General features: G+C 36.3%; 7 protein-coding genes across 7 annotated transcripts; 4 read left to right on the forward strand and 3 right to left on the reverse strand. All coding sequences in view use genetic code 12, as the record gives it.

Annotated features, from left to right (window-relative positions):
- Positions 1–155: 155 nt before the first annotated feature.
- On the reverse strand, positions 156–1865 carry KGF56_004358 (CAN1; the record flags this gene model as incomplete). The annotated part of the gene is made up of 1 exon (XM_049325789.1): positions 156–1865. One exon carries the CDS (start codon positions 1863–1865, stop codon positions 156–158), a length of 1710 nt encoding a protein of 569 aa, XP_049178644.1.
- Positions 1866–4643: 2778 nt separating this feature from the next.
- Positions 4644–7124, forward strand: TOP1 (DNA topoisomerase 1; the record flags this gene model as incomplete). Its single annotated transcript, XM_049325790.1, has 1 exon — positions 4644–7124. The coding sequence occupies one exon, from the start codon at positions 4644–4646 to the stop codon at positions 7122–7124; it is 2481 nt and encodes an 826-aa protein (XP_049178645.1).
- An 835-nt stretch (positions 7125–7959) lies between these two features.
- KGF56_004360 (pheromone-regulated protein) lies at positions 7960–8814 on the forward strand (the record flags this gene model as incomplete). The annotated part of the gene is made up of 1 exon (XM_049325791.1): positions 7960–8814. The coding sequence occupies one exon, from the start codon at positions 7960–7962 to the stop codon at positions 8812–8814; it is 855 nt and encodes a 284-aa protein (XP_049178646.1).
- Positions 8815–9158: 344 nt separating this feature from the next.
- On the reverse strand, positions 9159–9656 carry KGF56_004361 (uncharacterized protein; the record flags this gene model as incomplete). Its single annotated transcript, XM_049325792.1, has 1 exon — positions 9159–9656. One exon carries the CDS (start codon positions 9654–9656, stop codon positions 9159–9161), a length of 498 nt encoding a protein of 165 aa, XP_049178647.1.
- A 670-nt stretch (positions 9657–10326) lies between these two features.
- KGF56_004362 (uncharacterized protein) lies at positions 10327–10929 on the forward strand (the record flags this gene model as incomplete). Its single annotated transcript, XM_049325793.1, has 1 exon — positions 10327–10929. The coding sequence occupies one exon, from the start codon at positions 10327–10329 to the stop codon at positions 10927–10929; it is 603 nt and encodes a 200-aa protein (XP_049178648.1).
- Positions 10930–11194: 265 nt separating this feature from the next.
- Positions 11195–11677, reverse strand: KGF56_004363 (uncharacterized protein; the record flags this gene model as incomplete). The annotated part of the gene is made up of 1 exon (XM_049325794.1): positions 11195–11677. One exon carries the CDS (start codon positions 11675–11677, stop codon positions 11195–11197), a length of 483 nt encoding a protein of 160 aa, XP_049178649.1.
- Positions 11678–13526: 1849 nt separating this feature from the next.
- On the forward strand, positions 13527–16145 carry KGF56_004364 (uncharacterized protein; the record flags this gene model as incomplete). The annotated part of the gene is made up of 1 exon (XM_049325795.1): positions 13527–16145. One exon carries the CDS (start codon positions 13527–13529, stop codon positions 16143–16145), a length of 2619 nt encoding a protein of 872 aa, XP_049178650.1.
- Between the last annotated feature and the right edge of the window lie 268 nt (positions 16146–16413).

A 16413-nucleotide genomic window follows, 5' to 3' on the forward strand; every position in this document is an offset into this window, starting at 1 on the left:
TAATCTTTTCTTCAAACCAACCTAACAAGTTCTCCCCTTTAAAATATCCAAAAAAAAAAATAAAAGATTTCACGGTATACCAAGTAGTAGATTATAACGGTGCTTATATATTGAAAGTGAAAGAAAGAATATTAGTATATATATATTATTATAGATTAAAAGACTATAGACCAAAACTTTTCCCATTGATTCTTTGGTTCTTTTTCCGTAAATTCAATCTCATCTACTTCTCTTACTCCTGTATCTATGTCGCAGTCATCCAATGGTATTAAGTAGTCACCGGGATTAGTGCTGAAACCTTTGAATAACAATTGGAATGCTATCCACAATACAACAAACAATATCACTGAAACGTATGCAGTGAAAAAATTAGTTACATCAAATCCATGGAAAAATGCCAGGAAACCTTGGATCAACACAATTAAGAAGATAAAAAAACATGAATAGTAGGCACTATATGGCATGAACAAAGCCTTGTAAGGCAATGTATCCCTACTAATCCCCCTCTTTTTTAACACATTCATGAATCTAATGTGAGCTGTTGAGATAAACCCCCAACAGATTAATCCAGCCGCAGCTGTAATGTTCAATAACCAGTTGAATGCTTTATTTCCATCGTTTGAACAAGCTAAATATCCCAATGCACCAAAAGCAGCTGTAAATAAAACAGCATAGTATGGCACACCTCCATTATTCACTCTCAAGAAAAACTTGGGTGCTACACCCGCTTGGGCAAGACCATAAATGATTCTTGATCCGCTATAGACATTAGAGTTAGCAGCCAGGATAATTGTGGTTAAAATAACAGCATTGAAAATATGAGGCAAAACTTTAGTTCCTGAATTTTCCATGGCAATGATGAATGGCGAAGTGCTAGTATAATTTCCATTTTGTAACATGGGGTCATTATAGGGCACCAACAATCCCAAAAAAAACATACAAAGAACGTAAAAGATCAAGATTCTGAACAACACCTTACGAATTGCCAGCGGTACTGTTTTTCTTGGATTATCAGCTTCACCCGCGCTAATACCAACCAACTCGGTACCTTGAAAAGTGAAAGCCAGCGCTATAAGTGAGGAAACCCATCCAAGAAACCTGGAAGTAGCTTTGTCCTTTACCAAAATTCCAGGACCCCAAGCCATCCCGTGTCTCCAGTAACGAAATCCAACTGCAGGCTTACTTCCTCCACCACAAACCATACAAAGGGCATAAATTATCCATCCAAGTACTGCAACCACCTTGATACTTGCGATCCAGAACTCGGCTTCACCGTAAAAGTGCACAGGGAACATGTTGAAGATGCAAATGATAACAAAGAATATACTAATCCAAGCAGCTAATGGTACTTTATCAGTCCAAAACTCAATGACTTGGCCCACCACAGATAATTCCAAAGCATAAGTCATTGCCCAGCTAAACCAATATAGCCAACCATTTGCACTTCCACAAGATTTGGAAACCCACCGAGTTACAAATTGAGCAAATGACCCGGAAACAGGTATGAGGGTAGCCATTTCACCCAAGGATTGGGTAACACTAAATGCAATTGTTGTCATGAATAAAAAAGAAATTAGTGATAGCACAGGGCCAGATGTTGCAATGATTCCACCTGTTGAAATGAAAAGACCTGTTCCAATAGTACCACCCAAAGCAATCATAGAAACATGTCTTGATTTCAACCCTCTTTTAATCTCACCGACATGTCCCTTATCTAGCTCATCTATTATTATTACAGAATCTTGATTTGAGTCGGAATGTTTTTCTCGATTAAGTTCATCTTTTAGGGAACGGTGTGAATTCAATGGGAACGGTTCGTCATCAGTCAATGATAAACCAGCTTTCTCCAGATCTCCCAGGCTCATAATATTTGAATGTTCAATCTATCTTGAAAGAGGGAAAAGAAAGGAAAACTGAAACAATTGGAAAAGGATGAAAAAAAAAAAAAGACAAAGAGGAGATGGGATAAGATGTGGAGTGAGAAAGATAAAGTAACGGGAGAGGAGTGAGAAGGCGGGGGGGAGAGAGAGGAAAGAGGGGGGGGGGGTAGAAGACAAGGGAAATGATGGCTTATTTATGTGTAAAAAGAAAAAGGGTTCCTAATTTTGTACATATTTCTTTTTCTTTTTCTTTTTCTTTATTTTTTTTATTTTTTTTTTTTTCATTTCATTTCAGTTTTAACCCCACCAACTGTTTGATACCTAAAAGCCAGATTTTTCAAATACAATATGGAAAAACGTATCCAATGAGGCCATGTAATTTAGTTCTTAGTCTTTGTCTTGCACTACAACTCTGAATATTAAAGTTGTGTTTTAGTATGGAAACGATGACATGTTTTTTTTTTTTCACCTTAAAGTATTGGCAAATTCTTCCTTCACTTTGTTCTATTTTATTTCTTTTAAAAAAATATTTTATTTCTTTTATCTAATTGTAAGTAGCGATTGATTAGGCTTGATTGATAAAAGAAGAGAAGAAAATGAGACTTATAAGTGAAAAGGATAAATATCTTGCATGCGAAATGACACTATCGAGCAGAGCAAAATGACACTATCGAGCAGAGCGAAATGACACTATCGAGCAGAGCGAAATGACACTATCGAGCAGAGCAATTTGACACTATTGAGCAGAGCGAAATGACACTATCGAGCAGAGCGAGTGACTAGCTGCCACCGACACTTGAAGAGAGAGATCTCAACAAGTTTCGATAATATATTTAAAGTCGACATTACAAAGCTCATATTACCAAGCCCATATTCAAAATTCGTAAGGCAATATGTATTCTACTAAAACCCCAATTAATCAAAGTATAAAGTTTTCATGAATATTTTCTTTTTTTTTTTTAGGCAATGAATTTTTATACTATTTACTAGCTAAGCCTTGAAAAAAGATTCAAACTATAGAATTAATCAAAATGCCGCACAGATACCAATATTGAATTGCCAGTAAGAGAAAATTAATGGTTTTTTACAAACGCCTTTTCCTTTTACATTATGACTTTATCTTTATGCCTTGCTTTTCATTATGACTTTATCTTTATGTCTTGCTTTTCATTATGACTTTATCTTTATGCCTTGCTTTTCATTATGACTTTATCTTTATGCCTTCCTCTACATTATGACATACGCATTTTCCTCTTACATTATGACTTAATCTACTCCTTTCCTCTTACATTATGACTGAAACTTTTTTTTTTTGGGTAAAAGATGTATTTTGGCAAAAGAGAAACTTGCCGTTTTGCCTTGTAAATAATTGGCTTTGATTGGTATAGTTTTGTTGTCTTGTGACTTGAGATTGAAAAAAGGGGATTATTTTGTCTCCTTTAAAGGCTTCATTTATATAGTAGACTAAACAAATAGACTAAACCAACAAACTAAACCATCAGACTAAACCAACAGACTATTTATATAACAGACTAAACACAACAGATATCTATATAACAGCCTATCTATAACAGAGTATCTATCTAGCAGGTGTCGGTGTAGTCAAACCCGTGTTGTTTATACATTGTAGTATTATTCGAATGTAGATATTTGATCCGTCTCGTGTTCCACTATCGAGCAAAGCGAGATAGTGGAGCAACACTCGATAGCTTTTTATAACACTATCTCGCTTTGTTCGATAGTGAAGCAACACTCGGTAGCTTTTGATAACACTATCTCGCTTCGCTCAATGGAGCAACACTCAGTAGATTGTTACAGCACTATCTCGCTCTGCTCGATAGTGTTGTGTCATTTGTCGAAAAAATCTAAAATTTAGTCTCCATTCCAGGGGAAATAAACAGTAGAGCAACTCTTTAATTATCACTAATGCAAAGAAGGAAATGCAATAATTAACTAAATTCAAAAATAATTGCTATTTCGATAAAATTTATTATAGATTTAGCAATAAAATGGTTTACAAGACAAAGAAATGCGACACTATCGAGCGACACTATCGAGCAACACTATCGAGCAGAGCGAGATAGTGAAGCAACACTCAGTAGCTTTTTATAACACTATCTCGCTTCGTTCGATAGTGGAGCGCTTTTTAAAACACCATCTCGCTTCTCTCGATGGAGCAATACTCAGTAGCTTTTTATAACACTATCTCGCTCTGCTCGATAGTGGAGCGCTTTTTAAAACACCATCTCGCTTCTCTCGATGGAGCAATACTCAGTAGCTTTTTATAACACTATCTCGCTCTGCTCGATAGTGGAGCACTTTTTAAAACACCATCTCGCTCTGCTCGATAGTGGAGTATTTTTTAAAACGCTTCGCTCAATAGTGTCATTTAAATACCAACGCATATCACGTGACCATCTTTCTTTCCATTTTTTTCTCTTGCTTAAACGAAGCGCCTTTTTTTTTTAAGCGCTTAAACAAAGAGCGAGAGAGATTGAAATAAAAGTTATGTACTGAGAGCGAAGAGGTATAGCTTTTTATAGATTGATATTTTTCAATAAGCTGAAAAGGAAGAGCAGTACACACATATCTGAGAGCACACACACACTCAACCCAAAGCACACACACACACACACACACACACACACACACACACCTTTTGAAAACATAGTGAGTGACTTTTTTTCTACTTGTTCCCCTCCACGTCCTTACTCTAGAAAGTAATATCAACGGTTTTTTCTTCCTTTTTCTTTTATCTGAGAAATGAGCTCATCTGAAGATGAAGTAGTATTATCAAAAATACATCCAAAACAAAAATCAGTTACTTCCACAACCACCACCTCCTCCTCATCAAATTCAACCTCGCCAACTTCAACTTCAAATACCTCCGACACTGAAGAGGATGCTGTTTCCCTATCCAAAAAAACCAATACCAGAAAGATGCCAATTGAGTCGGATTATGAAGATGAAGATGATGATAAACCCTTGGCTAAAAAGGCAAAATTGAGTAATGGCAAGCCCAAGACTAAAGAAGTGAAAACCACCGCTGCAACTAAACCAAGAAAGCCAGTTAAAGTTAAAAAAGAGACTACTGCAACAAAGCCTACTACAACAAAGCCCACTACAAGCAAGCAAGTTAAAGTTAAAAAAGAGCCTACTACAACAAAGCCAAAGAATGGTAAATCAATAAAACAAGAGAAACAGCCAAAGCAACAACACAATAATGTCAAAAAGGAAAAACAATCACTTAAAGAAATAAAGCAAGAAGAAGAAGAAAAAGGAGGAGAAGGAGGAGGAGGAGAAGGCGATGAGGAAGACGAAGATGAAGGATATAAATGGTGGGAAGCACAAGATGAACATGATGGAGAAATCAAATGGACTTCTCTTGAACATAATGGTGTGATGTTCCCACCAGAGTATGAGAAGTTGCCATCTCATGTGAAACTATATTACGACGGCAAACCAGTGAACTTGCCCATTGAGGCAGAGGAAGTTGCTGGATTCTATGGAGCTATGTTAGAAACCGATCATGCTAAAAATCCAGTCTTTCGAAAAAATTTCTTCAACGATTTTAAGCAAGTTTTGAGAGAGTGTGGTGGTTGTGAAGTTGAGATTACTGATTTTACAAAGATGGATTTTAGCCGTATTTATGCTTATTATGAGAAACAAAGAGAAGATAAGAAACTATTGAGCAAAGAAGAGAAAAAGAGATTGAAAGAGGAGAAGGAAAAGATTGAAGAGCCTTTTAAAACATGTTTGCTAAACGGTAGGAAAGAACTTGTGGGCAATTTCCGAATAGAACCTCCAGGACTCTTTAGGGGGAGAGGCGCTCATCCCAAAACAGGGAAATTGAAAAGGAGAGTTTTACCAGAACAAGTGACACTTAATTTAAGTAAAGATGTCAAAGTTCCATCACCCCCACCAGGACATAAATGGGCCGAAGTGAGGCACGATAATGAAGTTACCTGGTTGGCTATGTGGAAAGAAAATATTTCCGACTCTTTTAAATATGTACGATTTGCCGCAAACTCATCAGTTAAAGGCCAATCTGACTTTAAAAAGTTTGAAAAAGCAAGAGAGTTGCGTTATCATGTTGATGCAATCAGAAAAGACTACACAAAGATGCTAAAATCAGAGAAAATGCAAGACCGTCAAATGGCTACTGCTATTTATCTTATCGATGTGTTTGCATTGAGAGCAGGTGGTGAAAAGGGAGAAGATGAAGCCGATACAGTGGGCTGCTGCTCATTGAGATACGAGCACTTGACGTTGAAGCCACCGAACCAAGTGATTTTTGATTTTTTGGGTAAGGATTCCATTCGGTTTTATCAAGAAGTTGAGGTTGATAAGCAAGTTTTCAAGAATTTGCGAATATTTAAGAAGGAACCAAAGAAACCAGGAGACGATTTATTTGACCGCATCAATCCTTCCTTAGTAAATAAGCAATTACAAAATTATATGAAGGGCTTGACTGCCAAAGTGTTTCGTACTTATAATGCTTCCAAAACCATGCAGGATCAGTTGGATTTGATTGAGAACAAAGGTACTGCTGTTGAGAAAGTGGTGAAATTTAATGCAGCGAATAGAACAGTAGCCATATTATGTAATCACCAGCGTACTGTTAGTAAGAACCATGGTAACTCAATCCAAAAGATTAATGATAAATTACGAGAATTGGTGTGGCAAAAGATTAGATTAAAGAAGATTATACTTCAAATAGAGCCCAAATTGTTAAAGAAAGAACCCAAATACTTTGAAGAAATTGAAGATTTAACCAAAGAAGACACCGAGCATATCCATCACCTTGTTATAGAGAGACAAAAATTGCAAATTGAAAAAAAGTTTGAACGTGACAATGAAAAATTGAAAATCGAAAAGAAACCACTACTTACAAAGAAAGATATCAAGGAGAAATTAGATAAGGTACACGATTTGGAAAAAGAATACAAAAAGGAATTGAAAACTGGAAAGTATCAAGTGCCAAAAGGTGCTACTATTGAGAAATTAAAGGCGCAAATTGAGACGTTGGAAAATAGAATTTTGAGCACTTCTTTACTGTTGAAAGATAAAGAAGATAACTCTGAAGTTTCATTGGGAACTTCAAAAATGAACTATATTGACCCTAGATTAACAGTTATGTTCTCGAAGAAATTCGATGTGCCTATTGAAAAGTTATTTACCAAGACGTTACGAGAGAAATTCAAATGGGCCATTGAATCAACTGATAAGGATTGGAGATTTTAAGGTAAGGATCTTGGTGATAATAGTAATAGTAAATAATCCTGTATAACTTAAATAATACAAAAGCCATGCTTTTTTTTTCTTTTTTTTTTTTTTCCCTTTCGGTTGTTAAGTGTTAACTTAATTCATTTCATTTACTCTAAAAAGTAACTGGAAAAACGCGTAAAAAAGAATTTTTAAACAAAAACTACTCGTATGGTTCCAACTTGTTACTAGTTGATATGCTCCATTATCTTGCATTGCTCGATAGTGTTGCTCTTTTCTCATCTCTTTTTTGATTTTGTTTTATTTTTTTTCTTCTTCTTTTATTTAGTGTTATTCCGTGTCAAATATTATCTTGGCCATTCCCTGAAATTGAATCGGTTTTATAATGCATTAGTTTTACGTCAGTTCTTCGTGTCTTTGGTTATGTTGTTCAAAGGCACTCATCAACGGAAAGAGAGAGAGAGAGAGAGAGAGAGAGAAAGAGAGAGAGAGAGAAAGACTATCCGTCTACACGCATCTCACTCGTGAATAGAAAACACGTCCAAAAAATTACCACTTTTATTTCATGCGTGTTGTATTTCTCGAAAAAAACAATAATATTGAAACCCTGAAATTCCGTATCCGTTGAACGTCTACAAACAGCAAAAAAAGAAAGAAAAATAAAGAGACACCGGAAAGGGTGTCAATTGGTTTAGATGAATAATATATTACCTCTTACCTCGAGGTGTCAAAAAAGAACAACCTACTCTAATGATGATAATGATTAGAGTTTTTTTTTTAAACTTGTACTTTTTCTTTTTCTTTTTTACCTTCAAGTTTATAGCCCCTCTCCCCTAGGTGTTTTTGACAGAAAATGGGGTCTAATATGGTGGATCGTATTCCACAAACAATTGTATCGGATGTATTAGAAAAAGTGGTTAAGCGAGATGACTCTAATACTCCAGCAGACCTTAGTTCAATGCCAGCATTGTCTTCCGTTTCGCTGCAGCCGAGTTTAGAGATTACCTCAATCCCAAATTTAACTAATCCGTATATTCACAAGCTGAATCTACCCCTGGGCTTGGTATTCATTATAGTTGGATGTATATTGGGAGCCATGTTAATAGCGGTGATTATATTTCGAATAACCACATACTTTATATACTCATCAAAAGCACGACGAGAAAAGGAAACTTATTTTGCAAATGATAATAATCTGAGTATCTTTTTTGGTGATGTACAGTCAAATACATATACATTCCCATACTCCAAATCACTCAATGCGTCATCGATTTCCATATCTTCATCATCGACAAACTCCCAGGGAAAATCCCTACAAGGTCAGCTATTGTCTGATAAGAAACAATTTCGTAGATCAATGTTTCAAAATCCAAGTTTGGATTTGACCAAGTTGGATATGATGTTGGGAGACGGGTCAAATATCAACATTGGTAATACTACTACTACTACTACTACAATGTATAAGCAGCAACAGAACAACAATTCATCGCTTTTGTTGAAATCTTTTGCCGATGGCTCTTCGCCGCTACCATTCAATGATAGCAATACTGTTGTATCAAGTTATAATGGAAGTGGTAAGGATTCAGAATATAACCTGGGCTCAAGTGCAGGTAATAAGAGCACGCAAACTACATTGAGACCCCCGACTTTATATCTTGAAGATTTGTTAAACAAAAACACCACTGCCGGTGTAGACTATGAGGTATAAAAAAAAGTATACATATATAGTTTATAGTTGTTGGAATACTTTAATAGAATCTTATCAGAAAAATTATAGTAATAAGAAAAATATAAAAAAGACTGAACATTATATAAACATGATGATGTTAATAGCTGGTAATCCTTCTTCTTTATTAGAAGGAATATTAGAAAGTGCAGCAGCTGAATTATATAATGAATATATTACTAAAAAATTTGATTGGGGAGGTTTATCAAAGAATGAGAAGAAATGGTTGACTGGTATATTTGCTGATGTAGATTTAAGAAATCATCATTATATAACTCTAACAAATATAATAAGTAATTACATACACGGTGTAGTTTTTTCTGAAGCTACTCGATACCCAACATTTTCTTAATATCATAAGTGAATTTGAATCTAATAGGTTTGTCAAAGGACCCATATTTTTGAAATTTAGATATAGTTCTAAAATAAAACTCATATTCCCCATTTATAAAATAGAAATAGTAATCATTTCTACATTTACATGTTCTTCTGTTGATTTCATGATAAGCACTATATTTATAATCTTCATCACTATGTTCTTCTTTGCAATTATATACATCACATTTATGAGTTTGAACCCCATATTTAATTTTGAATATATCTTTTTCATTTATAATAATAAAACTTTTGTCTATCGAAAAATATAATCTTATGTCATCTTTAACTACTATATAATATGAAATACAATGAAATATTTCATTATCAATAAAATCATTGATAATTTCATCTTCATTTTTTACATTGACTATTATTAATTCATTAGATTCAATTTTTTTATTATTATAAACATAAGCTTTAATTGGATCAGATATTACAACTCTCATGATTGCAAAGTTTGCTGTGCTCTACTATTTTATCATATAAATCTAGATCTTTTGCATAACAAGCATAAAGATAATCTTGATCTGCCATTGTAAAAGGTAATATAAGATGATAACTAAAAGGAGTTGACGTAGACTGAATTCTGAATTTCTTATTTCTAGTATATATTATATATATGCCACTAGCTTCTCTATAATTATCAAAAATATATTTCTTAATACCAAAGATAGAATCATACTCAACAATTTTAAAGCCTTTATCTATTTCTATATCAATATTAATATCACGTGGTTTGAAAATTATCATTTTTATAATATTATGATATTTATATCACATATATATATATATCTCTTATTATTTCATAAACGTAACTGTAATAAAATATACAAAGAAGAACATATATAATAGTTTTTTTTCCCCCCGGAGCTACATAATCCGGAACGGGCTACCAATCGTGTTTTTTCAGAGCTAGATAATCCGGAACGGGCTACCAATTGTGTTTTTCTTTTTTTCCCTTGCCGATGAAGTGGGGTAAATGAGGGTTGCATCGCTCCCCCCCCCTCCATCTTCCCCCTTGTTCTCTTTGGAAAAATATAGACAGGGTCTAGAATTTAAGTTTTTTTTATTTCAAGGGTTCATATAGTTGTTTGTGTGGGTTTAAGACGATTTTGAATGTTCAAACAGTCGGCTAAGAGAATTGCAGCGGTTTCAACGACTTCAGCAAGGTCGTTCACCGTTTCAAAGATTATCCGGGCAAAAGGTGATTCTTCCACAATTGATTCATTTAGGTTACCCTCGCAAACATCGATTAATGAGTGGGAATTTAAATACGATTTTATCCCCAAAACCGAACAGAAAGTACCTCTAATTAGCAGAGAAGCAGTAAAGCAAGATATAGCTCATGAGAAGGCTAAATCTGTCGAAAGGGAATTGTTCACAAAAGAGAGTAACTCATCGCATAAAGTTGAAGCAAACGAGGCACATGTTGTGCACGGTGGCGAGGCCGTGAGTGCTGCACATGAGTTGCATGAAGATAGAGGCAATAGCAAACCAATTGATATTTCGATTGGGAAAAGTCAACAAGCAGGATCATCAAAACCGAAAAAATCGGCCAATCATGATAAATATATTCAATCTTCAGTTAACCCCAAAATCAACGATGCCGATGTTGTCAACTTGGGCAACCACGAAATCGATCACAAGATTGAAGAAGTAGTTGAGCAGTCTCCTGTTGTAGATGACATTGAACACGATAATTTAAATTCATCAAAGTGAAGAAAAAAAGAACGCAAATGGCAGCAGGAGTAGTGCCAGCAGCAACAACAACAATGCAGTTGGTGTATTGGCCTTGTTAGGATTGGGTGGGGGCCGGCTACTGGTACTATTCATCAAAACAAAACTCCAAGACGTAAAAGAGTTGTATAGAGGTGAAGTTTCAAAGTGGATGAATATTTATATATATGTATATTGTTATTGATATACGTTTTTGTTTTCAGCCTACTGCTATTTTCCTATACACATGATCCTTTTATATTTTGGTCTAATATTGCCTAGCTGCTTCTTGACAAGCTTTCAACTGTTGTAAGTAGAAACCACAATTTTGTACATTTCCATCGGTTTCTTCCAAACATCTGGTGAAATTTCTAGCATCTAAATCACAGTTTCTTGTTTGTTCTTGATTTTGAACCGAGTTTTGTTGTTGATATGGAGCCAAATTTTGTTGTTGTTGTTGAGGCTGTTGTTCAACCGCTTGTTCTCTGCTACCTCCACCACCAAATATACTCGAGATACCAGCGCCCAAAGTATGACCAATAGTTGATCCAACAGCTACACCTGCCGCGGTTGAGGCCATTTGACCAAACAAGCCGGGTCCTTGTGAAGTTGGCGCATGATTGGCAGCAGCAGCAGCTGGCGGGTGCTGAGAATGTTGCTGTGGCTGATGATGAGTTGGGTAAGAAGCAGCAGTGTGAGCTGATCTTGTTTGTTGTCTTGGAGCTGGAGCTGATCTTCTTTGTCTAGGCATTTTTTTCAATGGTTACTTATTACCTTTGAACTATAAGATATACTTTTTTTTTTTTCCTATAGTGATGATTTATATATAAAAAAAACTTTGGGGTTTTTTTTTTCTTTCTCATTCTCTGCTGGTGGCGAACGTGGTAGAAAGTCGTGCCGAAGGACACTATTGAGCAGAGCGAGCCAAGCCACTCCCCTATCGAGCAGAGCGAGATAGTGTAGATGAAGAGGGATCTAGTTGAAGAGCAGTAAATGTAGATGAAGAGCAGTAAATGTAGATAAAGAGCAGTAAATGTAGATAAAGAGCAGTAAATGTAGATAAAGAGCAGTAAATGTAGATAAAGAGCAGTAAATGTAGATAAAGAGCAGTAAATGTAGATAAAGAGCAGTAAATGTAGATAAAGAGCAGTAAATGTAGATGAAGAGGGATCTAGATGAAGAGCAGTAAATGTAGATAAAGAGGGATCTAGATAAAAGCAGCAAATGTAGATGAAGAGGGATCCAAATGAAAAGCAGTAAATTTAGACAAAGAGGGATAGTGTATATGAAGAGCTGTAAATGTAGATGAAGCTGTAAATGTATTCGAAATATACTAGAATAATGATTACCTCGATTTATTTTAGGAGGCTCAATCGATTAGTATAATTGAACAAGCTAGTGGTGGCAGTTAGTGTAGTCAGGGCTGCTCCGCTATCTCGTTTCGCTCGATAGTGTAGTAGCGTCAACTACACCAATAGTGTTGTCTTGTACTCAAAAATCAGTTTTTCAAAATATTACAATTTTCATAGAGCTGACCAATAGAGAATTAGTTTTTTATAAGCAATTTAGATGTAGTAGATAAACGCCATATAGAAATTGCAAAGATGAAGGACACTATCGAGCAGAGCGAGAGAGTGGAGCAATACCTAGTGGCTTTTTATGACACTATCGAGCAGAGCGAGAGAGTGGAGCAGTACTCAATAGCTTTTTATAACACTATCGAGCAGAGTGAGATAGTGGGGCAGTACTCAGTAACTTTTTATAACACTATCTCACTCTACTCGATAGTGTCATTAGTCAGTGCTGCTCCTCTATCTCGCTTTGCTCGATAGTGTCGCGATAGAGTGGAGCAACACTCAGTAACTTTTTATATCACTATCTCGCTCTGCTCGATAGTGGAGCACTTTGTAGCTTTTTATAAAACTATCTCGCTCTGCTCGATAGTGAAGTTGGTCAACTTTTATGTCAATGAGAAAGTGTATTTTGTTAAAAAATGACTCTCTTCAATAGAGCTCTACTTGATAGTAGAGCTCTATTGAAGCTAGTCGGTGTGCTCCAATCCTTGTCTGAATTGAATCCACAGCTTTGAGATACCTCTACACTAACAAGTAATTAGTAGTAACTACAACTAAAAATGTATAGCACATACATATAAAAAATGGTGTTATTTTCTTCAAAAGTCGCTAGTTATCATTAAAAAGTAGCTACGTTATCACTTTATTACTGCTAATTCATAAACACGCCGTTTTAATGTGACCCGCACCAAGAGTGAAACTTTGAGCGATTTCTTTCCATTCTCTCTTGATACTCTCTTGATACTCTCTTGATTCTCTCTCTTTCCAAATTTCCGCTACAACCATTAGCTCGATTCTTTGCCCCCTTTTTTTTTAATTGGTGCCACAAATCGTTATCGTTGAAATTGGAAAGAAAAATTGAACCTTGATTCCATTCAATAAACCTAATCGCAAGATAATAACAATACATAAAACCTATTACATATTCTATTGTGTATATATATTTTTCTTGGAATACATTTACAAATAAGTTTGCATTGACCTTGGAACCACCACCCCCCCACCCCCCCTTTCAGATAGTCAGTAATGAATTTGGAAGAACAATTGGAATCAGTAGAAAGATCAGAGTCTCCTTCATTAGTTGGCTCCTCAATCCGGTCAGCTGACGATTCACCTCACCGAAACTATATTCATCCAGAAAAATATCAATCATCTAGATCAAAGTCTAAATCGAGACTTAGAAGATTGAATCCAGCAGTCACTGCGTCATTGGATGATTTGATTAATGAAGGTGCCTTATTAGGATCAGAGGAGGATTTTGAAAAATTCTTGGATAACGATGGTGGTGTCAAGAAGGATGCTCAATACACTGCTAAAAAGAAACAAGATGAAGCTAAAGCTAAAGCTAAAGTAGAAGAATTGAAAGGGAAGGAGCCTGCTAAAGAAACCAGTGTAAAACTTGTGCTGAACAACGAGAACGAGTTTGGTAGTGATATGAAACCAATCGAGTCTTTAGAATCCACAACAGAGTCATCGTTATTGTCGTCATCATTAAATAAACCAGCAAAAACTTTCTATCAACAGGAGGATTATTCCACTCCCAATTTGTCGGAGTATCAATTGGATCAGGAAATAAAGGACCATAACGATCTATTGAGCCACGTAAAATCTCATGATTTGCACAAATTACCTCGTTCAAGTCTGTCTACACCACACCAAAAGATATCGTCACCAAATTCTTCAACATCGTCTCATAAAACAAACCATCATGTTCTATCCGCAGCTCAGCAACAACGATTGGAAGGGAGTTTACACACTCCAACGTTTCATACTGAACGTGCAAGATCAAGATCAAGATCAAGAAATCCCATAACAAGAGCAGCCGACCGCTCTTCATCAAGATCTTCAGTTAACTCATCAATACCACATTTGGCTAAGGGTGAATCTTATAAATATGTGCATAGCGAAGATCCAACCCAATATGAGTCGCCTTTGGAAGTATCAAATAAAGAGACACCAGATGTAGAGGAAGAAGAAGAGAAAGAGGAAAAGGTAGAAAAGGAGGAGGAGGAGGAAAAGGAAAAGGAGGAGGTAAAGGAAAAGGAAAAGGAAAAGGAAAAGGAAAAGGAAGAGGAAGAGGAAGAGGAAGAGGAAGAGGAAGAAGAGGAGGAGGAGGACAGACGCACAAGACACACAAGACCAACAATGGGTGAGTCCATTGCTGCTGCAGAAGCCGAACAAGCCGCCAATCCAGCTTTTGTCTCGGAATACGAATCGGGGTCGTTAACTAGAGATCCATCATTGGTAACAACTGGTGATTACACAAATTTCGAAGTTGACTCGCCTGCATCAAAGTTACCTGCTTCGGACCGTTTATACGCATCGAGATCAGCCTCTTCCACTAATTATTTAAGGTCCATTTCTAGATCTAGATCAAGAGCAAGACCTCTTAATAATGCAAAAGATGAGAAGAATGATGCTACTACTGATACATTGATTGCAGAAGGAGCATTGGTGACTGATGACCCCTATGCTTCCATTGATCAATTGGATAATATGGTTAAAAATGTTTTGAGCGGTAAAGATGCTAATGGTACCAACTTTTTGCCATTGACAGAGGAGACGGAAAAAGACGTTGAAAACGATAAGGAAAAAGGAGAGAGTACAGTTAAAAAGGATAATCACAAAGCAAGTGCTGAGAAAAAAGAGGAATCGGAACTGGAACAAGTGAATGCAAATGCTACGCATGAAGATTTGATTGATGAAGACATTGAAAATGCGAAAGGTCATACTAATGAAAAGGACAATTCCAACACCGAGACTTTGGAAGAAGAGGGAGCTTTAATTGGTGATGATCCTTACGTCGAAATTGATAAGGAAGAGTTAGAAAAGGAGGGAGTAACTACAGACTTGACTTTAGAAAGCTCAAAGTCTATCGAAAGCAACACAGAGAGCTCTGTTGATAAGGGTGCGCAACAGGAAGTGGAGAAAAAAGAGGAAGAAGAAGAAAAGGAGGTGGAGGAGGAGAAGGAAGAGGAGAAGAAGGAAGAGGAGGAGAAGAAGGAGGAGGAGGAGAAGGAGGAAAACCACAATCCTAAACTCAAAGAGTTAACAAAGGAACCAGAAGATAATTTACTAGCATCTTCGGGTGATACTGATAGTCCCGAAGATTTAAAAAACATTGTTGAGGAAGAGGAAAAAGGCTTGAAGAATATTGAGATTGAAAAAGAAAAAGGGTCGATGGGTAAAATACCAGTTGATGAAAAAGCTGAGTTGGAGTCTGCTGAAAAGAACAAAGAATCAGGCGATGTTGGTGAGACCAAAACGAGCAAGCAAGATTCTACGACAGCAACAGTAACATCTCTTGCCGAAGACGATGATTTAGACGATTTGGACATTTCACCTGAAGAGATCCGTAAACATCTTGAATCTCTTCCAATTTATCTTTTCACCTCACTTGCCGGGGGAATGCAAATCGTTCCAAGAACCAATAGATTAGCTACGATTTTGCAAGCAAACGGCATTAAGTTTGAATATAGAGACTTGGGAACCGATGAAGAAGCAAAGAAGATATGGAAAAGACAAGCTGCAGGTAAAACCTTACCTGGAATTGTTCGTGGAGACGACTTTATTGGAAACTGGCAAGAGATTGACGAGGCGAATGAAGAGTACAAGTTGAAGGAACTCTTGTATGAAAACTTTTGAAAGAAACGGAAAAAAAATAAAAAATAATAAGCTTTATTACATTCGACACTATGGAGCGAAGCGAGATAAAACACTTTGTAGCAACACTATCAACACTATCGAGCGAAGCGAGATAGTGGAGGAGTACTTTGTAGCAACACTATCAACACTATCGAGCGAAGCGAGATCGTGGAGAAACACTTTGTAGCAACACTATCGATACTATCGAGCGAAGCGAGATCGTGCAGAAACACTTTGTAGCAACACTATTTAGGGGGGTGGCTTTGTA

The sequence above is a fragment of the Candida oxycetoniae genome (assembly GCF_023343755.2).
Source record: "Candida oxycetoniae strain CBS 10844 chromosome Unknown scaffold15, whole genome shotgun sequence".
In the NCBI taxonomy this organism is placed as follows: Eukaryota; Fungi; Ascomycota; class Pichiomycetes; order Serinales; family Debaryomycetaceae; genus Lodderomyces; species Lodderomyces oxycetoniae.